At 42.4% G+C, this 26,606-nt stretch overlaps 2 protein-coding genes across 6 annotated transcripts in view; one reads left to right on the plus strand and one right to left on the minus strand.

Moving 5' to 3' along the window:
- Window positions 1-698: 698 nt before the first annotated feature.
- Window positions 699-10,965, plus strand: LOC135233179 (creatine kinase S-type, mitochondrial-like). Of its 2 annotated transcripts, XM_064296474.1 has the most exons (11): window positions 794-844; window positions 1,140-1,185; window positions 2,382-2,560; window positions 4,240-4,438; window positions 4,830-4,925; window positions 5,341-5,562; window positions 6,133-6,218; window positions 7,716-7,839; window positions 9,307-9,441; window positions 9,855-9,980; window positions 10,361-10,965. In XM_064296474.1, exons 3-11 carry the CDS (start codon window positions 2,415-2,417, stop codon window positions 10,475-10,477), a joined length of 1,251 nt encoding a protein of 416 aa, XP_064152544.1. In that variant the 5' UTR covers window positions 794-844; window positions 1,140-1,185; window positions 2,382-2,414; the 3' UTR covers window positions 10,478-10,965. The 2 variants fall into 2 exon arrangements, with proteins under 2 accessions (XP_064152543.1, XP_064152544.1); XM_064296473.1 differs by lacking the exon at window positions 1,140-1,185 and having other exon boundaries at window positions 699-844.
- A 1,095-nt stretch (window positions 10,966-12,060) lies between these two features.
- Window positions 12,061-26,606, minus strand: part of ssbp2a (single stranded DNA binding protein 2a) — a 103,365-nt gene continuing 88,819 nt past the window's right edge. For 2 of the 4 annotated variants that reach the window (XM_064296475.1, XM_064296477.1), the window contains 13 exons: window positions 25,383-25,442; window positions 23,584-23,650; window positions 23,106-23,177; window positions 22,561-22,631; window positions 22,315-22,382; window positions 21,341-21,389; window positions 19,577-19,612; window positions 18,763-18,817; window positions 17,998-18,068; window positions 16,912-16,990; window positions 15,322-15,350; window positions 15,037-15,135; window positions 12,061-14,806 (listed from right to left, as the gene is read on the minus strand). In XM_064296475.1, coding sequence (XP_064152545.1) covers window positions 14,777-14,806; window positions 15,037-15,135; window positions 15,322-15,350; window positions 16,912-16,990; window positions 17,998-18,068; window positions 18,763-18,817; window positions 19,577-19,612; window positions 21,341-21,389; window positions 22,315-22,382; window positions 22,561-22,631; window positions 23,106-23,177; window positions 23,584-23,650; window positions 25,383-25,442 — 786 coding nt within the window. In that variant the 3' untranslated portion in view covers window positions 12,061-14,776. The remainder of the gene's footprint in view (window positions 14,807-15,036; window positions 15,136-15,321; window positions 15,351-16,911; window positions 16,991-17,997; window positions 18,069-18,762; window positions 18,818-19,576; window positions 19,613-21,340; window positions 21,390-22,314; window positions 22,383-22,560; window positions 22,632-23,105; window positions 23,178-23,583; window positions 23,651-25,382; window positions 25,443-26,606) is intronic. The other 2 variants (XM_064296476.1, XM_064296478.1) reach the window with 1 other exon arrangement.

Below are 26,606 nucleotides of genomic sequence, written 5' to 3' on the forward strand. Positions count from 1 at the left end.
GCAATATATCCCAGTTCCTTTCCCCAATTCCTGTTGATTGTAAATAATCTTTGTGACAGTATCATTGTAAAAAGGTTATATAAAAATAAAATTGAATTGAGCTGACAGACTTATTGACGCAGTAGCCAGTGAAGGAATATCTCTCTCTCTGCCTTACTCTCTATCTCTCTCTGCCTCTCACTTAGCCTACGGTCACACGGGGCGACACAGGGAGATAAACCGTTGTCGCTTGTTGCTTATGGGCGTTCCTGGCTTGTGGTTACCAGGTTACAGAACTAAACAAGTAGGCTAGACACGATTGCACGTTTGTTTCAGCAACATCTGTCACGCTGCCTTCACTCCCATTGGTAGTCGCCGTGTCGCATCACTCAGTATTCGCATAAAATAGACCCCTACTCTATTTTCGCCCCGCCAACTTCGCTTCGCAAAGGCCGCTTGTCTCTTGCTGCTGTAAATGGCCAACTCTCATTGAAATATGAACGGTCACCGGTCGCTTGTCTCTCTCCTGTGTCGCCCCGTGTGACCACGGGGTTACTGTACTCTCTCTCTTTCTCTCTGGGCTTGGAAGGGTACATGTAGTGTAGGGTGTGATGGGACCCCAGCAGAGTACTGTAACAGCCTAACCAGTGAACGAGAGGCAAAACGAGGTTGGGAGGGGAAGGAATGCGACGGGGGGGGGGGGGCGGACGTAGGGCTCTGACATGCTGGGGGGTAGAAACAGGATTGGTCAGAGTGAGACCAGCTGCTGTAATCCTGCGCCAGGTCCCAGCGTACGCTCACAGCACAGCAAACTCCCTGCGTCTCTTGGACCGCTCAGCAGGGACAGACTCAAACCTCTGCACAGGTAGGTTTACACAGCACACTGTCCTCTCTGTGGGACATCCTGTCTGTGGACACTGCAGTCCCTCGCTGTAGAGATGGGGTTCGCAAGGGGGTTGGGCCCCCTCTCTTTGTGGTTTGGCGATACTTTCGGGTCTTGGTTTTGAGTATGATCATGGTCACACTGTCATGCTGCCATTGATTATATTATATGCCATAAGTTTATTATGTGAAATTTTCTTTAAATCTGTAATTATGTTTTTCCATAATGTTTGTGTTTTTTTTATTAATATCTGGTAAATTCTGGGTTTTTTTTTGAGTGGGTGTGCTTTGAGGCTCAATCAAAAGCAGGAACATTTAAGAAAGGTGAGATCTGTTCGCTCCCTAACGGATTGATTTAGAAATTTGACATTTTAAATTGCCTCTGGCATTCAGCTCGAGACATGGCTCGAAATGTCAGCTTTGAATGTTTTTCATTGACTGTGAATGACTGCACATTCGAAACGACTCATGTGGAATGGCTCAATTATTATTTTATATATAAGTAACAATAAATGTATTTATTAATGTTTATTTTAATGGTTCACACTACGTGATCAGCTTTCAGCAATACTGACGTGTTGCTGCCTGTTGAGAATATTGCGCTCAACAAGTGAATTTTGCATCTGTCTGCAACTTGCCTCAAGGAAGGTGCTCCTGGAAATTTGCCAGTAAAACAGACCGCTACTTTTGTAGTGACGACTGGCAGTTGCAGCATGTCACGTTATTGTCCTCAGCTACTAATCCCAAACTGAAAGCCTGGTAATCTGCTTTAATGCTCATGAATGCAAGGCTTGATCCAGACGCAATGCTAATCGACTTGTCCTCGACTGCCATTCATAATGAATTGCGACTCGATATCGGCTATCTGAAACTCTCTCGATGGCGGTGATAGTGGCGGTGGTGGGGTTCCCCTTTCCGTCCTGCCCGCCACGGTGTCCTCTCTCTCAGGCTTTTGTCCTCTGTATGTGCCTCTTGACGATCCAGAATCTCACCCTTTATCACCTGGCCCGCCAGCGTTGGTGCCAGCGGGGGCTAGGCGCTAATGCTTAATCTAACTCCGCTTCTATTAATACCGTGCTTCCTGTCTGTCGTCTCCTGGGGCAACCGCTAACTGTAGCTCACCTTCTAACAAACAACCGGGGGACCCTCGAAACAAATCTCTCAAAGAAAAAAGGACTTGACCTTTCTAAGCAGTGCAATGATTGTGTCGTGACCCAACAACATGCCTGCTCTCTAGTTTTTTTTTTTCTTCATTTTTATCTCTGACAGGATTATCCATGTGCATTTTAATGACCTCAGGTTTCACCGATATAAAAACAGCCGCTATCCTAGTTGTCATTGCTGTTCTCCATTGTCCTGTTGGGTCTAGTGAAGGGCATTCTGGTAAATTATCAGAGCATTCTGAGAAGCTGTAGTTCCACAAAAACCATAGTGGGTGGGAAACACTCTCTCGCTCTCTCGCTCTCTCGCTCTCTCGCTCTCTCTCTCTCTCTCTCTCTCTCTCTCTCTCTCTCTCGTAGTGGGCCTCTCTCTGGAGCTGCTGACGGGCGAGTATGGCAAACTCGTTTACCCGGATGATTTCAGGGCAGAACACGGCGGCAGTCATGGCCGGCCTGGGGGCGCTGGCCTCCGGCTTCCTGCTGAGCAAGGCTGACGACACCCTGTCTGCCGGCGAGAGAAGGAAGATGTACCCACCCAGGTGCGCCGCAAAAACCGAAAAATCTGCCAATCGATCATCTCAACAAGCATTTCAGTCTTAGATTTAGACTACCACACGCACAGGAAAAGTGCCGGAGGCAAAGCAATAAATATAAAAAGATGAACATTGTAAATTTCACATACGTTGCTCGCGAGGTGAGAAAATTTTACTAATTTCAAGATTTGTCAATGGGGTAAGAAAATCTCACTACAATAACTTTTTACAATAAGCAAATATTTTCAACCTGAGAGAAAAAAGATTTTAAGCCTCATTACAGGAGAAAAACACTTGTTAAGACAGATTTTTTGCATTGTGTATGAGTGCCAGGTCCTACACTCCAAATGTTAAAAAAGTCTTCATGAGGATTCAGGTCAACAGCACAGTATCTGTCAGGTCGCAATCCTCACTTACGCACATTCATACACACACACACATACTCATATACAGCACACACTCACATTTTCTGCTTTTATTTTGATATTGTTATTGTTGTTGTTAGTTATATTTTGTTACTATTAGTTTGCCATCACTTTTATATAGTTATATTATTTTCTGTATGTGAAGTTTATGTTCTTCATAACATTGTGAATTTTTTAACATTGTTGAGGTGGAGGCTTCAAATAAGCCCACTGGGTTTTCTGCCTCTCCCTGCACTGTATATTATTTGTTATCTTTGTCATTTTTGTGTATTTTTTAAATTGTGCAAAAAATAATAAAAGGAATAAAACTAAACTTTCTGAAAAGAGCTGTCCCTGGTTATGCTGCACACCGTAGAAGGTGCGAGTCGAAAACGCAATCAGTGAAGAGGGTAACACCGCATAGCCTATAGGAAACAGGGCAGCCGCCATATTCTCTCACTGACGGTCAGGCTAATCCTGTCCTCCAGGAGTCTGACCAGATTATCATAGTGCTTGTCCTTACTCAAGACCTTCAGCAGAGAGGGAGAAACGGTAGCAGCGAGTCATAGTACCCACAGGCCATTTGAGAGACGACTGGTCTTGTAACCTAAAGGTCACAGGTTCGATTCTCAGTCTTTAACCTGTATTGCTTCAGTATATTTCCAGCTGTATAAATGGATGCAAAGTAAATGTAATTATATATAATTACATATATATATATAATATTATGATTTTTTTCTTTAGAGGACTCCCTTATCCAAAACAGCTTACACAGCGTACAAAAAGATAATTGATTTATATATTGGATAATTAACTGAACCAGCTGTACTGTACTTTATGGAGTTCAGCCCCGGACCCCACACACTTGGCTTGGCCTTAGCAATGGCACAGTGTCACCTGATTGTTAAAACCACAAGTTACAATGGGCAATTTGGAAGTCAAACGTATCAAATCCCCTGCCCCTCCCCCCCGACCCCCCCTCCACCCCTTTCATTTTTAAACTATCTAAGCTGTCTGTAAGTCCAACAGAACAGTAGTCTGTGTGTGTGCAGTGCGCAGTATGCATAAACTACTTATGTGCATGAATGTGGAATGCTCATATTAAAGGCTTTCATAACCACACAGATCAGATTACAGGAGTTTGCACATCCGGTGAGATTAAGGGAAAAACAGAGCGACTGAAACCTATATTTTATATTAACCCATTGTTTTGTTGTTTTTCTTTGCTGTTAAATCTCCCTCCATCCCCCCATCCCTCCCCCCTCTATCTTTCTCACCCAGTGCTGATTACCCAGATGTGCGCAAGCACAACAACTGCATGGCGGCGGTGCTTACGCCCGGTATCTACGCCCAGCTGCGAGACAAGGTCACGCCCAACGACTGGACCCTGGACCAGTGCATTCAGACGGGCGTGGACAACCCCGGGCACCCCTTCATCAAGACCGTGGGCATGGTGGCCGGGGACGAGGAGAGCTACGAGGTACTTCCTGTGAAACAGGAAGGGGTGTGGCCTGGATGCATGTGGGTGGGGCAAAGATAGATGGGGGCGGGGCAGAAGTACTGGGAGTATATAACTGTCGTACAAAGATAGCTACAACCCTGATCCTGGAGACATCATAATCCACAAGGGGTGAATCGTGTAAGTGTGTAGTCAACCTCTTTCATACATCAATTACGTGTTGAGTCACAAAGAAAACCTGCCTAGTCTGTGATTCTCTCTACACCTAACACAAACAATATCTTAATCTTCTTCTTTATTTTTTAAAATTAATCATTAACTATGATTATTGTTGTCAATATTGTTGCCCACCCATCTATCTCATCCCTCTGCTCTCATATTCACCCATCAAGTGCTTTCACTTTGATTGCAGGTGTTTGCTGACCTCTTTGACCCAGTAATCAAGGCCAGGCACAATGGCTATGACCCCAGGACCATGACGCACCCCACTGACCTGGACAGCTCTAAGGCACAGAAACCACACCCCTCCACACTCACCTTTCTTTCTCTGCTCTGTGCTCAGTGGGCTGGCTCTGCTCTGTAGTCTCATAGCACTTTCCGTGGTTCTGCAGTGCAATGTATTGGTTAAAATATGACATATGTGAACACGTCAGCCTCCATTATAAGGGATGGGGTCACAGATATTTTATTGACTCACAAACGTGGTCATGGGCTCAGGTTTAGAAAGCTAAACCTCTTGAGGTTTTGTATTGTAACATAGCCGTAACAGGCTAATAGTGGATAATGCACATGTATAAAACACTTTCCATCTCATGAAATCTAAGCCCTCTGTGTTTGTCCAAGTGCACCTGGCTTCCCTGAGCAACGCTGCGGTTGGCATTTTGATGAAGTGTGAGGTATCTGACCCCTCCCCCCATTTACAGATCACCTCCGGGATGTTTGATGAGCGCTACGTCCTGTCGTCCCGGGTACGCACGGGGCGGAGTATCCGGGGCCTCAGCCTGCCCCCGGCCTGCTCCCGCTCCGAGAGGCGAGAGGTGGAGCGGGTGGCGGTGCAGGCCCTGTCCGGCCTGCAGGGGGAGCTCTCCGGCCACTATTACAGCCTGGCGGAGATGACCGAGCAAGAGCAGCAGAGGCTCATCGATGTAAGTCACCTGACCTTCTGTTCTTTATGCTTCACTTCTATCTACTGTACATTACATAGTTAATATACTCCATATATACTATACAATTAATACAGTGAAGAGGGACACCCACAGCATGCTTGCAATATGTGGATTACTGTTGTGTTTAGCTGTTTGAATTGTGATTTTTTGAATGGTTTGTCTGCAGTTCTGTATTTTATATGTGATGTCATTTTTATGCTCTGGAATTAAAATTTTTTTCACTTTGATATAAAGTTTTGAAAAATGTATGTAGTAATTGTGCTTTTTTTATATGTTGGTGTTCAATCTTATCGGTTTGACCTATTAAAGGTTTTATCTGTTTGAAGTTTGTAACCAATAAAAGACCATTTTACCGCTGGGATAGTTATTCATTGCAGCCATTCTCAGCTATATAGACTGTGCATATTATTTAAATAATCTACGTCATTCGATACATCTCATTATATGTAGAGGCACCATGACTCAAACAGGTCAGACTGATGCAGCTGTTTCGTTCTGTCTTTACCTTTGACCTTGTCACCCTGTCCCTGCAATGCTGCCAATCCTCAGGAGCACTTCCTGTTTGATAAGCCGGTCTCTCCGCTACTAACTGCAGCTGGGATGGCCAGAGATTGGCCCGATGCTCGCGGGATTTGGTAAGGCCGTGGGCGTAGCCTGTCCCAGGAAGTAGATGGGTAGCTCCGCCCCTTTTTCCAGCTGCAGTTAACTTCCTTTCCCCTCTGTTCACTATTAAGTCTTCCAGGCATTTTAATCCTTGAATTTATTTACATAGTGCTCTTCACACTAAGGTATCTGCTCTTTGTGAGCTTTATATTGGAGAGTCACATGATATAAAAAACCTATTAATTTATTAATTATTAAGTTGTTAAGAGTAAGAAATAATTACTATACCTGGGATTTGTACCTGTGACCTTCTGGTTTAAAGCACAGCATTCAGAGCCTGAAAGATAATTGACATTTTAATTAAATTCTTTCTTAAACATACATCTAGAAACTTTCCCATAAATTGTTTAAATTAAATTTTGTACTTCCAGGCATTTGGCCAGATAAGACTGGTAGCACATGATTGAGTTGGTGCTTAGAGCAATCATTTCTCTTTCTGACCCAGTGCCACCTACCGTCCTGGATTTAAAATTTGTCCTAAACTTTAATTCACAAAAAAATTATACTTTTCTTTGCAAATATATTGTTTGTCAAATTTATTTTGCTTATCGGTGAACCATTTCTGTGAACAAAACCTCCCAACATTTACGTTTAATTTTGAGTTAAAGTAGTTTGTTAGGCAAAGCACAGATTAAAAAGTAAAAAAAGATAATTTCAGGACAAATGTTTATTGAAACCAGGCAAAAGTATTCCTCCCTCCTATTCCTTGTTTATCCTTTCTTGCCTCTATATCACCCCCTGCTGGCCCACTCGCTGCAGGACCACTTCCTCTTTGACAAGCCTGTATCCCCTTTGCTGACTTGTGCAGGGATGACCCGTGATTGGCCAGGTGGCAGGGGAATCTGGTACGGCGGAAGAGGCGTGTGCACCATTAGGATGTTGTCTTCACTTACCGCACGCTTAGCTTAGCACGCTGTGATGCTATATCATGACAATCAGATCGAGTAAGAGTGTTCAGAAAGGGGGATTTGTGTCTCATTTATTCCCCCAGTGTATAGCACCACAATGAAATCATCATCCATGTCAAGTAGAACTGAACTAAAGTCACGTTGTAATTCAGGCAGGACCAACTGAAGTGAATTGAAACTAAACTATCATTTCAGCTGTAGTTCAAATGTTAAATGGATGGTTCAAATGTTTGTAGTTTCTAGGGGAGTGTAAAATTAATTTTATTTGATCTGAATTGTTTGGGCTTTAATTTGGGCCTGGATTTAATCAGTACTTCTCCTTAACAACACATGTTTGATTCTTTTCATCCTTTACACTGTTTTTCCTGTTTTAGTACCAGAAATGAATTTGCCAAACTGTGCTTGTGTGTTTATTTCGTTTTTATGTTAATTTTTTGAAAGTCAAAGTTAAAGCCAAATGGTGATTAAATCTTGCTATAGATAAAATGGAGGAGGCAAGGGCCATGGCGGGTTTGCTGGGGGGTTTTGCCCCTCACTTCATCCTGACACCCCCACCCGCAGGCACAACAACGAGAAGAACTTCTTGATATGGATCAACGAGGAGGACCACACCCGCATCATCTCCATGGAGAAGGGTGGCAACATGAAGAGGGTGTTCGAGAGGTTCTGCAGGGGGCTTCAAGAGGTAAGGCCACAGCCTCCATCCCAAATTGAGGGTGTGTGTGGGGGGGAGGTTGGGGGTGGAGTGACTTCAATGCCTGAATGTATATGTACATTCTTCCTCACACTCAGGCTTTGATTCAGGCACCAGGGCATACAGAGGAAAATAAGAGTCAGTCTGTGCTGTCTTTCTCTGCTCTGTGTGTGAGAGTCCAATATGTATATCAGGTGCATTTGCATGTACAGTATGTGTGCATTTTTTGTATTGTCTCTGATACCTTTTGTATTGTCTCTGATACCTTTCCTTTCTCAAGAGAGCGCATATAACAAGTATATGTCTGAAATATGTGTCTGTTCCTGTCTACCATTGTCCTGAGAGTATTCTGTATGTGCATGTGCATAATATCATTGTATTGACAGTGCTCTGTGTGTGTGTGTGTGTGTGTATGTGTACATCTCTGTACTAACAGAGCTGTGTGTGTATCTCTGTACTAACAGCATTCCATGTGTATCTCTGTGCTAACAGCATTTTGTGTGTGTGTGTGTATCTCTGTACTAACAGCACTGTTTGTGTATCTCTGTACAAACAGCATTTTGTGTGTGTGTGTGTGTGTGTGTGTGCGTATCTCTGTACTAACAGAGCTATGTATTTATCTCTGTACTAACAGCGTTGTATGTGTGTGTGTGCGTGTATCTCAGTACTAACAGTGCTGTGTGTGTGTGTGTGTATTTCTGTACTAACAGTGTTATATGTGTGTGTGTGTTTCTGTTCTAACAGTGTTGTAGGTGTGTGTGTGTGCGTGTATCTCAGTACTAACAGTGCTGTGTGTGTGTGTGTATTTCTGTACTAACAGTGTTATATGTGTGTGTGTGTTTCTGTACTAACAGCATTGTGTGTGTGTATCTCTGTACTAACAGCATTGTGTGTGTGTGTGTGTGTGTGTGTTTATCTCTGTGCTAACATCGCTGTGTGTGTGTGTGCATGTGTGTGCGTGTGTGTTTATCTCTGTACTAACAGTGCTGTGTGTGTGTGTGCGTGTGTGTGCGTGTGTATCTCTGTACTAACAGCGCTGTGTGTGTGTGTGTGAGTGTCTCTGTACTAACAGTGTTGTGTGTGTGTGCGTGTGTGTGTGTGTTTATCTCTGTACTAACAGTGCTCTGTGTGTGTGTGTGTGTATGTGTGTGTGTGTATCTCTGTACTAACAGCGCTGTGTGTGTGTGTGTGTGCGTGTGTATCTCTGTACTAACAGTGCTGTGTGTGTGTGTGTTTCTGTACTAACAGTGTTATATGTGTGTGTGTGTTTCTGTACTAACAGCATTGTGTGTGTGTATCTCTGTACTAACAGCATTGTGTGTGTGTGTGTTTGCGTGTGTGTGTTTATCTCTGTGCTAACAGCGCTGTGTGTGCGTGTGTGAGTATCTCTGTACTAACAGTGTTGTGTGTGTGTGTGTGTGTGTGTACCTCTGTACTAACAGTGCTGTATGTGTGCAGGTAGAGCGGCTGATTAAGGAGAGGGGCTGGGAGTTCATGTGGAACGAGCATCTGGGCTACATCCTGACCTGCCCCTCCAACCTGGGGACCGGCCTGAGGGCAGGGGTGCACATGCGCCTGCCCCTTCTCAGCAAGGTACCAAAAAACTCTGTTTATTCTAAATTAGTCTCAGCTAGGTACCAGAAACATTCATTTACACTAAATTATTCCCTACAAGGTACCAAAAACATTGAATTTGCACCTAAAATAATCAGTCCCAGCAAGGTACCCCACTACGCTATATCAATGATAGCATATAAATCTCATGATATCACAAATTTTACATTAAATCATCTCAATGAGGTCACTGAACAGTTATCTTATGTAACATTACATTAAGTTCTTCATGTGATTTTTTAAGTGTGAAGTATCGGAACTTTCCGGGATTTACCCGGAGAAGGGAACCTCAGTTTACCCACCACCATGGTGGTTTAACTCCAATTCCTTTTCCCTCTGCAGTCGTCCCTCTCTTGCACCATGTCCATGTGATTTTGGGGTTCCCCTTGCAGGATCCCCGCTTCAAAAGGATTCTGGACAACCTGCGGCTCCAGAAACGAGGCACCGGGGGTGTGGACACCGCCGCTGTGGGCGATACCTTCGACATTTCAAACAACGACCGCCTGGGCAAATCTGAGGTAATGCACATCACCTTTCTGCCTCAGAGTAGGTTTTAGGGATTTCTTAGTTACTCCATCTCCACTGGAGTCCACCAGCCACAACAGCTTTTACATGCATGGACAAAAATAAAACAATTAACTATTTACAGCTTTGCCCAAGATATATCCAAAGTAAAATGGCTTGAGCCTTTGTTGAACACCTACGTAATCATGAGTTAACAGATCGGATAGATGTTTTTTAAATTTTCGGTGGCAGTTTCGTTCTAAAGAAGATAACAAGCAGATGATACAAAAGAATAGAAGAAGTCAGGATCAGAAAATGACAACTGACAATTTCTCAAGCTTTTAAGATCAGGAAATATGCTTAGTCTCCAGTTAAAGAGTGAATCTCGACACAGGTGGAGCTGGTTCAGCTGGTCATTGACGGGGTCACCTACCTGATTGAGTGTGAGAAGAGACTGGAGCGGGGCCAAGACATCAAGATCCCACCCCCCGTCCCCCAGTTCAAGAAATGAGGACCCCTCTTTCTCTGTGAGAGCTTTGGTGACCACCTTCTGCTTGCTGTGTAACTGAAGGTTTCTCACCTACTGTAGCCTCAATAAATGCCTCTTGTGACTGATAGTTAGCAGCTATAGTACAAAGTGAAACTTGTCCACATACTGAGTTTACAGTTTAGAAGTATAATTGTGTCGGAATGTTGCAGGCAGCAATATAATTTCTGAGTGCTTAAAGTGAGTGTGCTGACATCTTTTTTTTTTTTTACGTTTTACACTGTAAATGGTTAGCAGTTGGCACCACAAGGCAATCAGTAGCTAGCTAGCTGTTGACTAGCTAGCTGCCAGCTGTAAAGAACAAAGAAAAAGAAGGTGGGACGCTAGGTGCAGTGTCTGACCTGCCTAGTGGGACGGATGGCTGTGCCATTTATTTATTTCACCATGCAAATGATTTCCTATCCTATCTTATGTGTATGGATTAAACCACATATACTATATATACAACTAGATATACTAGATTGTGCTATTTTTTCTTGCTTTGTTCTTAGAAATGCATACCTGTGTCTAAAGATTTCATTTATTCATATTGGGAATGAGGATTCCACTACAAATTAAAATTGCATTCTGTTCGCCTACAACACAGGTGTCAGATTCCAATCTTGGGAGGCCACAGTGACTGCTGGTTCTCCTGGTGTCTCAGTCCCAGTGGTTCAAGTCATTGATCATTGAGAGAATTCACACACTTTGTTCTCAAGGACTTTTTTGGGAGCTAATTTTAAATGTTAAATAATGGTTAAAAAACTGCCCTGAATTGGATACCCTTTGCCTTTAAAGCTTCCTCCCATAAGCATCTGCCTCGGATGCGGTCTGGGTCAGAGAAATGTTGTCATTCAAGAGATGGCATCTAAGCCTGGTGGCATCTATACCTCCAAAGGTGTAACACATCCTAGTTGCCAAAGGTACACATGTTATATTGATGTCAAGTGTAAAAGGCAACAGTGTATCTTGTCTTATTTAACATAACCAAAATGTCAATACCCCGGGCATCTGGACTTAATACCGAAGGACTCCTTCTGCCTGTGTCAATATATGACAAGCTGGGAATGAGACCATGTTGCAGGACAAAGGGTTCCTAAAGGCTCCTCTATACTGTATCTCCATAGAGGAACTATGCCTGTTTCAAGCATTCTTTATCATGCACCATGGTTCAATCTGGGAGCTATAACACTTTTAACACCTACAATAGAGGGCTCCAAAAGGAACTAAAACAGGTTCCCCTATGAGGACAGCCAAAGAACCCTTGTTTCACAGTGTACGGCAGAGATTTAGAGGCCTTCTATGAAGACATGTTTCAAGTGTCAAAGGGCAGAATTAGTTGTCTAATTTCCCGTGATTCTACACTGCTAAAACACTTATGAATGCACACACACATTCACATTTTAAACATACACATACCAATTGCACAGGCAATCATATGTATGTGCACACTAATTCACACGTAATTACAAACATGCACACACATGCATACACAAATGAAGACACTAGTGCAAAGATGCACACACACACTCAAAGAAGGCTATAGAGAAAGATAACAGAGAGAGGCATTTTAACAGGGAAGAGAATCTTTATATCAGTATATTCAAAACCATATTGAACTTCTCAGTGTATTTACAAAAACTCAACACAAAGTAAAAATTAAACACATCACAAATGAAAACAAACAAACAAAAATGTGGCAAGTATTTTTTCAATTTACAAAAGTAGCTCCCTCACAACTCCATCTGCTGTTGAAACTAAATGGTAGATACAATTACAATGGTGAAAATGCTAAAAAGCCAGCATCTCTTTTATTATATTTCTTAAATAATTCACAGACAAAAACACAGATGAGTTGACTTTCCAATCTATAAAATTACACGCTGCTGCTTAAAAAGATTGAAGACATGAAATTCACCAGTTTTCAGCTTCAATAATAATAATAATAATAATAATAATAATAATAATAATAATGGGCAGTGGTTTAAGGTAAGCAATGAAAGAAGGCACCCCTCCCAGTAAAAAACAAAAAAAAACAAAAAAAACAAAAACAAAACAGATATAAGTGTATGAAAAGAAATCACAGTTTGTCCGGATGACAGAACCTTAAATAAAGAGAATGGCTTTGACTAACACGCTGCCATTCTCTTAAAAATAGCCTCTCCTACCTCTTCGCCCTCTGGCAAAAGTACGCCGTCACATTTGTGTCCAAGTAAGGACACCCCCACCCCTTTTGCACCGTACAAAGAGTCACCATTTGATGTGACGTTCACTCCTACATTGCCATGTTGTCAGTGGATGTAAACTATCTCAAAATCACTATGGTATTATGGTATTTGAAGGTACTTAATGAAAATAACTACAGCATGAATTAGAGAAAATGACATCCATATTTCTAAAAAGGCAAACTCATATTTTCCCTGGACTCGTGTCACTCTTGCCAGCAGACACAATCAACAGTGACCAGCGTTAGCCGGGGAGTTGACAGCACAAACGTAAATTAATTAACCAGTACATTCTGAAACACACAGAAGTCATCACTGAAGAAAAATAAAACACATAAGAAGAATGTAGTATAACTTTCATCAAAGGGACAAATCTGTCAATGGAAGCCAGAAAGATTTACAGAAAACCTTCGGGGACTAAACATGCTATGGCAGTAATGTTTGATTTATAACAAACATTTTTTTTTTTTTTACAAGTGATTTGGATTCTGATACCGCTCTGACTCACTTTCTCACAAGGTCAGGGCCTTTGAGGAGCCAACGGGCTATCTCCTCTTCCTCCTTCCTCTTCCTCTGACACCTCAGGTGCCTGAACCCTTAGCTATGCCTGCTAACACATGCCCTGCACAAACACTGTCGCTGACACTCTGCTACGACACTGCGCGTATGCGTAAGCTGCACAATCACGTTTGAGCGCGTGTGTGGTTATCATGTGTGTGTGCAATTTATGCATGTACCCTGCACTAGCATTAGCAATGACATTCTGGTACAACTGTGCTTGTGTGCGTGCGTGCGCGTGGGTGTGAATGCGTTTGTACGGTGTACCGTACGTACGCGCCTGTGGGGGTGCGCGTGTGGGTGTGTGACCATGCACCCGTGTACGTGTGAGCGTGTGCGTCAGTGTGCGGATGCTTGTTTTCACAGTTTACGACCTGGGCGTGAAGGAGCAGAACGCTTCTGTGTAGCCGCAGCGCAGAGTGTCCCAGAGTTCTCAGTCTGTTGGTGCCGTGACAGTCGCACTGTACAGGGCAGATATTTTAGGGGTACAGAAAAATGGCTGCTTCTGGAACATTAAACATGCTTCTTGATTGCACACTCAGCGGCACGAAAAAATGAAAAAATTCAAAAAAAAAGAAAAAGCGAAATAATCTTTACAGTACATACAGCGCTTAACCAAACCTTCTACCATTCTGACAGTCTTTTTTTTTGTTTTTAGAAATTCATTTTACATGATATTTTATTCTGTTTTATAAACAGAATCCACGATAAAACACATGTATATAAACCCAAGGCAAGAAATCATATTGCAATTATGTTTTATGTCAATGAGACATCTTCTAACTACTTGTTTGTTTTGAGAGCAAACTTTGGAGCATCACCATACGTTTGAATGTTTGGAACAGGTTTCGTGTTTTGTCTGTACAAAGAATGAAAAGAAGTTCCCATCCCACTACCATTTCAACATTTTTCACCACTGGAACTTCCCAAAGAAAAAACGAAAAAGGCCTTTCGTCAGCGGAATGCTAAGCACCAGACGAGCGGCCAAACAAAAACAAACGAAAAAGCCAAGACTCAGGAAGTGTGCAGAGACAGGGAGGGAACATTACACAAAACCCAAAAAATTAATGTTTGCTCTGGTTTTTTTCTCTTTGAAGGTTGTCCAACACCCCCCACCCCCCAAGTCCAAAGTCAAGAAAGGAGTATCTATTTGTATATACATGCACATGTATTTAAGTTTACACAGCCACATATATACACAAATATATACATATATATATATAGATATGCTGTCGTCGTCTCTCTCTGTGATTCTCAGACTGCGGTTCAGTCTTTCAGTCTCTGACGGCGAGTTGACGTGTGAAAGGATGATAACACTTAGCAAAACGAACTGTTAGGAGAGACTGGGAGCCACCCTCTTCACAGAGCTGATGAACAAGGAGACGACAAGCTTCAGCGACTTCCTCCTCTCACTGTGTGTGTGTATGTGTGTGTGTGTGAGAAAGAGAGAGAGTGTGTGTGTGTGTGTGCTCTCCTTCACCGACCAGATCCACCACACAGTTCACACACTCATAGTCATGTTTGGAGAATACTGTGAGGGAGAGAGTGAGGCAGTGTTATAGCACTTTTTAAAATGGTCATAAATGAAAAAATTAGACCTAATGTTAGAACCTTCTGTTTAGTTTTAAATATGCCAAAATGCAGAACATTAGCAATGCTTATAAAATTCTTAAAATGCATGAATTAATGATGGGTAATAGGTCATCTTACAAGTTATGCACGCACAAATTCACAGGTGTGTAAAGTAGGAAAGCTACTCACGCTTTCATTCTGAAAGGGGTTGAGGAAATTCCCCCCCATCTCACTGTCATCCCGTGGAGTGCCTGGCTGGTTGCTCATGCTCATGTTTCCAGGGGAGTTCTTTTAACAAACACACAGACACAGACAACGGTGTGATCAGAGCATTGTGGGAAATGAAGTTTAGTAAGCAGTGGTAGGGGGGAATAGAGTCAGACAGGGTACAAAATGGGTGAGACGGTTCGACAGTGCAAAAAACTGGTCGAGAAACAAGGTGAAAAACAGAGTGACAGCAGGAGGTTCTCTCACCTTCGGGATGTTGTCCATGTCACCTGACGCTGAAGAAGGAAGAGATAAACTGAGATTAATGCTGAGCACACAGTCCTAGTCCACAATTGTCTGTCATCAACAATGTCCATTTCAAATGACTGACACCATTTCTGCCCAATAACAATCTATTTCCATCTTGGGCAAAGGATCAGGCAGATGGCATATGGACACCACCCTGTTGGGAGTCTGCTTGCTAAAAAAAATCACAGATCCCATTATGCGCACACAGACACAGAAGCTTTATCTAACGAAGGATACTTTTCATTAAATGCTAAAAATTAAATAGTATTTTTCACAATATTAAACACAAAATTCAAGGATGTGATCTCTTTATATAACTTCAGATGATCCAACCTGCCTTTCCAGTGAAACAGAAGAGTAACGTGGAATAAATAGCTGAAATATTGGCTGAAAACCACCACAAGGTGGCGCCTGAAATCTACTGAAAGTCTCCCGAAGTACCAAAATACAGCCACAATTAAAAAAGCTTCAGGGGAGTTTCTTCCCCTGGAACTGAAAAATAACGAGTCAGTTTTAGGGCTCTACATTGCACTGAAGAATCTGAAGGCAAATTCAGTTCAAACTGTGCAATACGCACATTTAAAATGTACAGTAAAAATGAAAGATAAAAAATGTACAAATTTCAAATACCTACGGTGTTTCCATTATGGTAATTATATGTAGTCCTTTACCAGAGGACTATATGTATTACGTGTTGTGAAAAAGGATGCTTTCCAGTCTGTGTGACTATTAGCACTAATCTTTGTGACTGAACTTGTGGGTTCTTGAAATTAGTCTTCCCATGTTTCTTGCTCTTCAAATAGTGGTTGCATTTTCAATAAAAATGTATTTTCACATCAACCTGTTCTCAGAATAGTACCAGGTCCCGGTGTTCCAAAGAAAACATTCGTATGCATTTCCCATTTGATTTTATTCATATAGATATAAAAGATAAATTAAAAAGTTTTCAGATAAATTATTAATAGCTGTGTTTCACCTCTTAGCAACAAACCATTAGTAATACAGAATATAATTGATTCAAAATTATTGTGAAGAATTAACTGGTGAAATGGATTATAAGTCAGCACATTAATTTCCCTGCTAAGATATACAGATACTCTTTTATCTAACAGCACTCAGCGAGAAAGAAAAGAACACAAAGAATCAGTCAATCATCATTAACATGTCAGGGGTGAGAAGAGTGACAGATTGTAATGACCTAGTTCTTTATTAAAAATGATCTGACGATGTCATCCCTAAAGAGAGCGCTTTGATTGAAGTCGGGCGGTTAATGTTCATCAGATGAGAGACATCTCCTGAGTGACAGACGATCAGGGACTTGGAACGACATGACAGAATGCGCTGACTGTCTGATGCATGCTGGGAACCGACAGTGCCTGACACCTTGTCGCCTGTTGTAGCATTGGCATATTAGCATAACGGCGGAGACCGCCTACCTAATATATTCCATTTAATTACCCACATATGTAGTATCGTACAGGGCCCTGGTTAATTAAGTTGAAGGCAGTCTGAGGTCACGTGACCGGGACGCCCGTTACGGGTTCTCACCTAGCGACCCGTTCATGTGGTGAGGTTCCATTCCCGCCATCCCACCCATGGGACCATCTCCTCCCGGGACCATGGGGAACTGTAGACCGAACAAACACACACACACACACACAGTGTATTAGTAGCTATGTACTGTACGAGGTCGTTCTGGAATAGCGTTACATTACATTTGATTTATTTAGCAGATGCTTTTATCCAAAGCGACGTACAAAAGGTGGATTCAGAAAGGCGTGGGGTATGCAAAAAAGAAAAGGGACGCTCCCATCCAAGTTTTATCTCTCACTATCGCTGAGAAAATATGTACATATACTCCACGCTTACATTTTAAAAATTATATACGTGGGCACATAATCCCACTGTGTCTGTAAATCATTCCACTGAATCGTTGCGTTAAAATCCAGATGTCTCCGTGTGAACTTCGTGGCAATGAGTTTACTGACGTGGAATTGCATTAATCCACACCAGGGCGGAGGCCTCTGCTACAGAAATGATAAACTGCACCACTGACTAAGCACAAACGATAACAGGGCAGTGTGCAGGTCATAGAGGACATTTCATCACTCAACCAAGTCTTCACACAAATGTAGGTAGTAAACTACAGTGATCCAGTGAACCTGTTTGCTAATCGTTGTTGTGTACTTCATGGCCTGTTATGAACATGCAAGAAGACTTCTAATTTAACCCACTTAAATGGCTTGGAATTTCTCTGAATGTGCAGCTCCAGTATCACAGACAGTGAATGATACCTCATCTAATGGGCAACTATATCGTCACATTGCATAAATGAACATTTAATGCTAGTTTTCAGCCAGCACAATTGTAAAACCCCAAAACAAACAATGCAAAACAAAGCAATGATGCTATTTAAAATCATTCATTTGGAAGTATACAGTATTTCCCTTTTCTGGGCATACCTACCTTTTTAAAATATATTTTCATGGCCTTTTAAGATTTATTGGATAGGACAGCGAACAGAGACAGGCAGAATCGGGAACGAGAGAGAGGGAGAGACATGTGACAGGATTCAAATCGTTGCAGCTCTCGATGAGTATGAGGGTAGTGAAAAAAGTGAAGAAAGTGTCTTACGTTCGGCCGACTGGCTCCTGGAGGTACTGCATTGATCATGGTGTACATGTTATCCCCAGAGTTTGTAGAGTCTGGCACAGACGACAAAAGATGGATTTATGAAAGGAAGTTAAACAGCCCACGGGTTTAATGTACAAACAGGTCCTCTGTGCAACAAATAAATGAAAAAATGTTTAAAACATTTTTATAATAAGCTTTTGCAATGGAAAATAATGTTGTACACATATCATTAGAATAACTCCAGAAGTAAACACAGTCATTATGTTTTTTTTCACATCAAGCAAGAGGTGTGAGGAGTTTATATTATAAACGTTATAACATTGACAGGATAAGCTACTCAGAATTTAATTTTTAAATAACTAGTAATTTGAAAAAGCCAAGGTGATGTACATAATAGTGCTTGAATATGGATACAAATACATTTTTTTTTTGAAAGTGGTTGAGTGGACTGGATTACAGCACAATGCAGTGGGTTCTTCAAGTCCTATAGAGCTGCAGTGCCTGCTGGTGTTCAGTGTGTTTCAGTGTCAGTGATTAATTAAGGCTGTTGATTGGCTAAAATAATCCACACTCCATTCTCAAGGCTTTACTTGGCTGCTGATTGAAAGGAAACCACAAATACCAGCAGGCACTGCAGGGCTCCTTGAGTTTGACACATATGGTGTAACACAATATGAGGCAACTTGGCATGCCCATGTGCATACAGAAACTAAGCACTCTGTATACCATTTCAGTTATTAATTATGCTGGACAGTGCGGTCTTACCTGCAGGACTGGGCATTATGGGAGTTCCAGGTGGACCGCCTCCTCCTGGGGGTCCCTGGGAAAGAATCAAACAACCCCACAGTTACACCTCATGCACAGAGTAGAGGCCATACTTGGGTCAAATAATTATTCCAAATACTTAAACCCTTCAGACACCAGTGGAATTCCTCCACATTACTAACAACTGTGAAAGAAATATTTCCCTAATATTCAGAAGAGAATTCTTATTTCATATGATAGCAATTCTGTATTTAGATTTGTAACGTGGTTGAATGTATGAACAAGCAATCCCAGCAATCTAGAGGAGTTTCTTCAAATTTAACCAGCATCTAAGGAGTTAAAGAATTTGAAATATGTCCTTGACCCAGGGCTGGTGAACTTGGGTCTGAACAGGTCAGCCAAAGTCAGCATAGCCTACACAGAAAGAAGTGGAACTCCTAGCAGGGTTGCTCAGCAAAACATCTCACGGACAAATCAAAACCATGCATAGAAGTCTGGTTAATTCATGAACTGGATTAGCCGTCCCCTCCCACGGTAAGCGTTTTCGGGGGGGCAGAGGAATGCAAGTCCTGCTGAACTGGAGGCTGAAGGAATGGGCCTGAGCAGCCAGAGCAGGAGGCTCGATGGCCCTTTCTGTGGTCACCACCACCATTGGCGTTAGAGCACAGCGTCGCAACGTTTTTTCCCCAACCCACGCTCAAGGATTGGCTGCGTAGGAAGAGGAAGCAGCGCCCCCCTCCAAATTCTTCCTCCACACCTCCCCCCACCGGAAACCCCCCCGGTGCTGTACAAATGCAGATGGGATGGCACCTACCGCATAACTCCCTGGAGATGCAGAGGAGTATGGGATCTGGAGAGAGAGAAAAAGAGAGAGAGAGAGAGAGAGAGAGATAATGAGATAATGAAATTAATATCAACAATAATATAAATTATCCCCAGACTATACACTATACTATCCTTAACTGATATGGCATTTATTAGGGGTTGGAACTATAATTTGTCATGCAAATGACATTAATATCCCCCATATGACTGGTAAGTTAGAGTGGTGCCATACTTCTGAGATAGCTACAGTAATTCAGTGTTTCCAAAAAGGTCGTAAAAGAAATTGACAAGGGGAATGCAGAAAAAAACAAAACGTTATCACACACCCAAATCACCCATGTGAAAATGTAATGGCCCCATACTTAATAACTGGTTGCACCATTTTAGCAGCAATAACTGCAACCAAACACTGTAATTTATATATTTTTCACATTGCTGTGGAGAAATTTTAGCCCACTCTTTTTTGTAATAATGTGCACTTAGGTTTTCAAGGTGCATTACTGGTTCATTGAACAGTGGAAAACTGATTCTGACAGAGTACGTTTTATCATTTGTTGACTTATACAAGCTTTAAAAATGTTTAAATACTGAAACTTCACTGTGTAGGAGTGATGAACTTCAGACTACACAGCAAAACAGATGTACTGTACTCCAATTTGGGTAACTCATAGGGAACAGAGGACTGAAGTTTAGTTTGTATTCTAGAGTTTGACTTTTGAATAATTCAGCAGGGAAGACTGGCCAATGAAATAAAACAGACAAACCAAAAACAAAAACAAAACGAAAAAACAGATTTTAAATATAAAGCAGGCTGAATTCAGCCACAGCTAAACTGACAGTTTACAATTCTCATTAACTGCTTTAAGTCAGACAAATTGGTAGGTTTTCAAGTATCAATTGCCCATTTCAGGTCCTGCCACAGCATTTCTATTGGGTCCAAGTCAGGAAATTGACTAGGCAACCCCAAAACTTTAATTTTGTTTCTTTTCAGCCATTCAGATGCAGACTTCTGTACCCGTGGAGAAATTTTGGCACACCAGCTACTCCTGGGAAAATTCACCACTGTTTCAAGTGTCCTCCATTTGGAGATAATGGCTCTCACTGTGGTTCGTCAGAGTCCCAGAGTATATCAGTCCAAACTGATATATTTCAGCAACTTTGTTTCACACCTCTTATGGAATTTCCTTTGATCTTGGCATAGTATGCTTGTAGAAACTTTTTGGTGACTACTGTACTTCACTCTGGTGGTAAGGTTCAATATGAGTGAGGTTTATATTCAACAAGGCTGGCTGCAATAAAGCCTGGATGTGTTCAATCAGCTGACACTATCAATTAAATCTGGTTAATTGGTTAATTGAGTAACTAAAGGGGGCAATTTTCACATGGGTTATATGGGTGTTTGATAACTTTTCCATCAAACAAATGAAATAACAATTTAAAAAAGTGTTTTCTGTTTACTCATTTTCCTTTAGTCTAATATTACATTTTGTTGAAAGACCTGCAACCATTCAGTCTGACAATACTCAATAATAGAGGAAGTCAGGAAGGGGTGAAATACTTTTCCACAGCACGGTATATAACAAAACACACTTTATATTGTATACCATTCAATTCATATTCCCAGCAATCAATGTTATATGAACTGTACATTCAGTTGTTTAAGACATCTGTTAAAAGTATTTTAATTCCATGTGCTCATTAAGTGGGAGGAGGGCTCAGGAAGATTAGGCTCCGGAGTCCCGGGGGGACTTACCGAGTTGGCGTTGGGAGGATTTGGCCACGGTCTGCCTCCACCTGGGCCCCTATAAAATTCAAGAAAAGAGGGGCTTCGTCTTTCAAGCAGTTGGCACAGTTCGCTTTCGTTTAGTTCCGCAGTGCTGGCTCCGTCCCAGCCAGTTTTCAGAAGTCGGGAAGACAAAAAAATAAATAAAAAAGAACAACTCCCGGCAGACGAACGCGGCCCTGTTTTTCAAATTTCTCCGTCAACATGCCAGAGATGGAGGAGAACGAGACGGGCGCGTTTGTTCCGGTCCCCGAAGGACGTCGGTTTCAGACAACGAAAACCGGAGCCGGGGCGTCTCTTTCCCGAAAGCTCTCGAAAACCTTTTCCCGCCCGTTTCGCCGGGCCGCAAGGCGCAGAAGCGAAAGCCGTCGCTGCGGCAACCCAGGTTTCGCACCTGCGAATCCCGTCACTTTCTCGCTCGCGTCCTCGCTCGCGCGCGAGTTAGCGTGAAGCCGAATGTTGATTTCTGAATCCGTCTTGTTTACCGATCAGTTTACCGACTCAAGTGGTTTTAGAGAGGATTCGATAAAATGCGATCACACATCTGACAAGCATTACTCTTCGGCTGAAGAAAGATGCCACTAGCTTACCGTGCCAAAGACCCATGCCTACCCATGGGGGGGATTAATTAAACTCTGGAACAGATTCCACAGGGGTTATGTAACCGTCTCTATCACACATAAGTTACACCAAGGCCCCCCAATACCACCTGGCACGTAAACAAATGGGATCCCAACTTACAGTGGATTACGGAGCAAAACCACGACCAAAAAAAAGAGAAAAAAAACTGAAGCCATGGCGGATTCCACAGAAATAGCGGTATGTGGCACTTTGGCAGAAAGTTAGGGTATAACATAGACAGATTTCACTGGCTTATAAGGCTATCAGAAGGTATTAAAAGTTGGCATTTTCCTTGGGGGAAGGGGGGCGTGTACAGTACTTACATGTTCATTCCAGGCATTCCTGGACCCCCTAAAGCATTGAGGGGGGGCCTCATTCCTCCTCCGTAACTCTGCAAAAAATGACCAGACAAAGGTCAGATCAGGCCCAGCGAAGTGCACATGGTCAAGGCCTGCCCCCTTCCCCCATCTCCCCCTGCTGGATTTTTACATAAATTACAGGAAGCTAATAAACAAAAGTCCTATTTCAGTGTCTCATATCACGTTCCCGCCATTCGTCCAATCACGTACCTGTGGCCCGAGTGGGACCATCCCCCTGGGAGGGGTCATCCGTTGCATAGCCCCTCCCATGTTTGGATGGCCTGAGAATCAAACAGTCAGAATTCCATTAAGAAACCACATTAATTCCAGGCTAAACAGCCACACACTGCACCCTACAAAGAAAACAAGCTAAGGGATTTAAGCTGCTGCACTACATTTGCTGAAGTAATATTTTCAGTAATTAAAAACTTGAGCTTTAAAAATTTGAACGCACAAAATAATGTGAAAGGATGATAAGTGGAAATAACATTACTGCAATTACACTGTACTGTAAGAACAGAAGTAGGTACAATTTAATCACCGTTTTGTGTGTACACTTTATACATGGTGCTTAACTGTAGAATCTGCTTATGGCAGCATTAAATACATTATTCTAAGTGCTATTTGTTATCTCACACCATTAAACCATCACAGTCCTAAGCGATATTTAGTGAATTCATTGTTTTCCCAGCATATTACACTGCATTCATTTGGCAGGTGCGAATTAGATTGTAAGAGAACATTAGTGCATTCACCTGAGATACATGAGCAAATGTGCCAGCCCGGGCTAACATTCCCAGACCAGTGAGTGTCCCCTTCAGTCTTGACTTCCAAACATTCAAAATTCAACATTAAAATTTCAAAAATACACCTTTGGCAATTCTCAGCGCTATGTAACCGTGTTACACTTATCTACACAACCATTACACTATACCTACCTCTGTAGCTACAACGCAGTTACACAGGAGTCTGGCCCATTTAAATCAAAGCGGGACCAAGCACTAAAGCCTAAACTTCATCAATAACATCATTCAAAATAACCCCAGACGTTCCTAGCGCACTTTTTGGGGTAATTTTGCGAACCGCTTTGGCCAGGAATGGAGAAATGTAGTGATTTAAAAAATATAAACGAAAAAATCCACATCTCCTTCAGTATTGTCTGAGTAAGAAAAATGTCATTGAGGGTAGAAGAGACGGAACTGGGCCGAGGTGGGTTTCGGGGGTGCTACGGACCTTGTTGTCTCGTGGGATCCATACCACTGGGCAGCAGAGGCTGGTTTCCTGGGACTCCACCAAGCGCCTAGAAAGAGCATAATCCTTGTCAGCGCTATCGTCCCCCAGGGGGCGCCAAAGAAACGGTTCAGTGCATTACAGTGTATGAGAACAACACAATACCTCAGTGGTAGGCACTGGGGGAACCAGACAGAAAGCTTAATCAAAAATGAAAAATGATGTCAAATAGGCAGTAAAATAATGTGCACTTTGCATTATGGGTTCATTGAGCAGTGCAAAACTGATTCTGACAGAGTACGTTTCATCATCGGTTGACTTATACAGGCTTTCAAATTTAAAAATACTGAAACATCACTGTGTAGGAGTGGTGAACTTAGGGTTTCTTAAACAGCAAAACAGATGTACTGTACTCCAATTTGGGTAACTAATTGGGAACAGAGCACTGAAGTTGGGTTTGTATTCTAGAGTTTGACTTTTGAATAATTCAGCAGGGAAGACTGGCCAGAGAAATAAAACCAAAAAAAAAAGCAGGCTGAATTCAACCGCAGCTAAACTGACAGTTCCTGCTTTTATACTTCTCAAGTCTGGCCTCCTAGTTCATATGCATGAGCTGAGACGGTTTGGACATTTTCATGCAAAAATAAAAATATTATTTAGTTGTTGTGCTGCCTGCCAATCACCAAGTCGGGCCTGAAAAACCAGACAAGCTGTCATTGGCGTCTACAGAAGACCACAGGCCACGGCGGTCGAAACGCTTTGCGAAGCATCACGCCAAGCGCAAGAAGCCATAGCCATTGATTGCTTCCACTTTCGCCATCAGTCTAGAGTGCCACTCGCGCATTTCAGGTCATGCCTAGTCAGCCACATTATAATAAACAGCCAGCATCTTTGCTTCACTTAATACATCTTTGCATCACCGAATGTACTTATCCTTTTATATTTACAGTATGTCCTGCATAAAAATAAGCAAATACAATTCTCAGGAACGGCAAAAAATCTGCATCTATTTTCCATTTACGAATGAGCATTGTGATTTTTATCCTCTGGGCTTTTGTACCAAAGTTCTCGAGTTTTTAAAACTCTTCTACATTCAGCTAGAAGAGCGCTTTCAATGTGTGTTAAAATAACTAAAATGACCAAAAAAAAAAACAAAAAAAACAAAATGGAGGTAAGGGTTACGTACAATGTCAGCAATATTTTATTTATTGCATTATATTAATAATAATGTATATACTGTAGCTAGTATTTCATATATCATTTATATAAATACATAAACTTTTAACAGCAGAACGGCGTGTGAAAAGCAAATGCAGTTATTGACCTGAGCAGACAGTCTCAAAGCAGGCACAGGGACCAGAGAGACTCTTTTTTGTTTCATTGGGGCGGAATCCCAAGGGATGCCAGATTGGAAAAATGTACCGGAAAAATCAGGAATTAGCACCTGGGGAAGCCCGATTCGCGAAAACACAGACGGAGTCCTCGTGACTGGGGTTCAAGCGTGGACGAACTTGGCATCCGACTAAACAGACAGGTCTGAGAAACGGCAACATCGGAGATTCAACTCGGCACACCCAAGCACAAATGGTCCATCGGAGGGAGAGCAGGAGTTATTGTAACTCTGTTTTACGGCCACCGTCTGAATGTGGAAACCGTAAACTTCATGGATGATATACACCGAGGAAAGGCTCTGCAAATTAACCTTAAAAAGAGGCCTGGTTCTCTGGTGGAACTCAGGACAATTTCCCAGCAGCACGTGGGGGTGGGGGGGGGGGGGTGGGGGTTGTTGGGAAAGGCTGTACCTGATTGGGTATTCTTAGGGGAGGCCTGGGTCCGCCGGGGTAGCGAGGGGACATGAACGGCTGTGGAGAAAAGAAATCGACACGTTCTGTAAAGGTTTACATTTAACATCAAATTAAACAACAGGAAACGGAAGCTCCAGGACAGGAAGTCACAAACCGAAAGCTTTTCAAAACAGTGATATCCAGGACCGCACTTACATAGCATCTTTCCTCACAGGATGTCAAAATGCTGAAACTCCCGACAACGTGTAGCACCAATTTGTTTGCTGCACGTGCATATTACTCCAGAATGCTTACCACACATCGTTTGAAGTGAAGAGGGATGAACAACAACACCAGGGTGGTGTGAATGCAGCACTACACTAAGAGCCACGTTTGAACAGGCCATTACACCAGAGAACCCCCCTAAACTTTGTGCCTAGTGACAAAGTTTAATGAGGACAGTGAGTCCGGACCTCCCCGTGACATCTCTATAAAAAGACGTACCAACCACTTTACTGCCCCCTATTGGCATGCCAACACAACTTCGAGCAGGCTATTTATTTTTCTTAGACAGCATCAGTCCTGCTCAGCTTTAAGCATCAGACGGAAGAAAATTACAGGGTCACATGGCTGCCGGCTGACACATGATGTCAAATCATTTTCCAGTGAAAATCTGTTGGGAGCTTAATAACCGTCATCACAACGCGTTCAAATGACAAAATGGAGGGACTGACAAGCAGCTTTCACAGAATGCGCGCAGAATTCAGAAGAGTGCAAAGCCCTGCCAAATTTTCTGGCAAACACGAAAAGAACATTTGTAAAAAGAACAGTAACCCCTTCGTGTGCTCTTGCAAGAAGGAACAGTTTACACCGAATGGCCAATTTTGATTGGGCGGATGTTCATTGGAGATGAGCTGAGAGGTAGACCAATCGCAGGAGTTCTCAGAACTGTGATCACAATGCGCGTGGACCGATGATCCTGAAACCCTCAGTGCTGACACCAGCGGACACGCGGAACGCGTTTGCATATGAAGAGCTGAGCTTCTGATTTCTCCTGTGCTTGCAGACGAAACAGGACATTTACAATGTAAACATATTCTGTTATGAGAGTTGAGGACCCATGAGTTGTGGAACCCATGTGTCTCCATCCATTTTCCCACGACTAAAATTAAGGACACCTTCATTTTTTAAGAAGTATTAAAAAGGTATTAAAAAGTTTTAAAAGCCTATTTTCAAAAATAA

Source organism: Anguilla rostrata, chromosome 10 (genome assembly GCF_018555375.3).
Source record: "Anguilla rostrata isolate EN2019 chromosome 10, ASM1855537v3, whole genome shotgun sequence".
NCBI classification, from domain to species: Eukaryota; Metazoa; Chordata; class Actinopteri; order Anguilliformes; family Anguillidae; genus Anguilla; species Anguilla rostrata.

Excerpts from the sequence above, each read along its gene's own strand:
- LOC135233179 (XM_064296473.1), top strand. The coding sequence starts at position 2,415 with ATGGCAAACTCGTTTACCCGGATGATTTCAGGGCAGAACACGGCGGCA. Across the intron at positions 2,561-4,239 it reads AGGAAGATGTACCCACCCAG|TGCTGATTACCCAGATGTGC; the intron begins GTGCGCCGCAAA and ends TTTCTCACCCAG. Across the intron at positions 6,219-7,715 it reads CCCGATGCTCGCGGGATTTG|GCACAACAACGAGAAGAACT; the intron begins GTAAGGCCGTGG and ends CCCCACCCGCAG.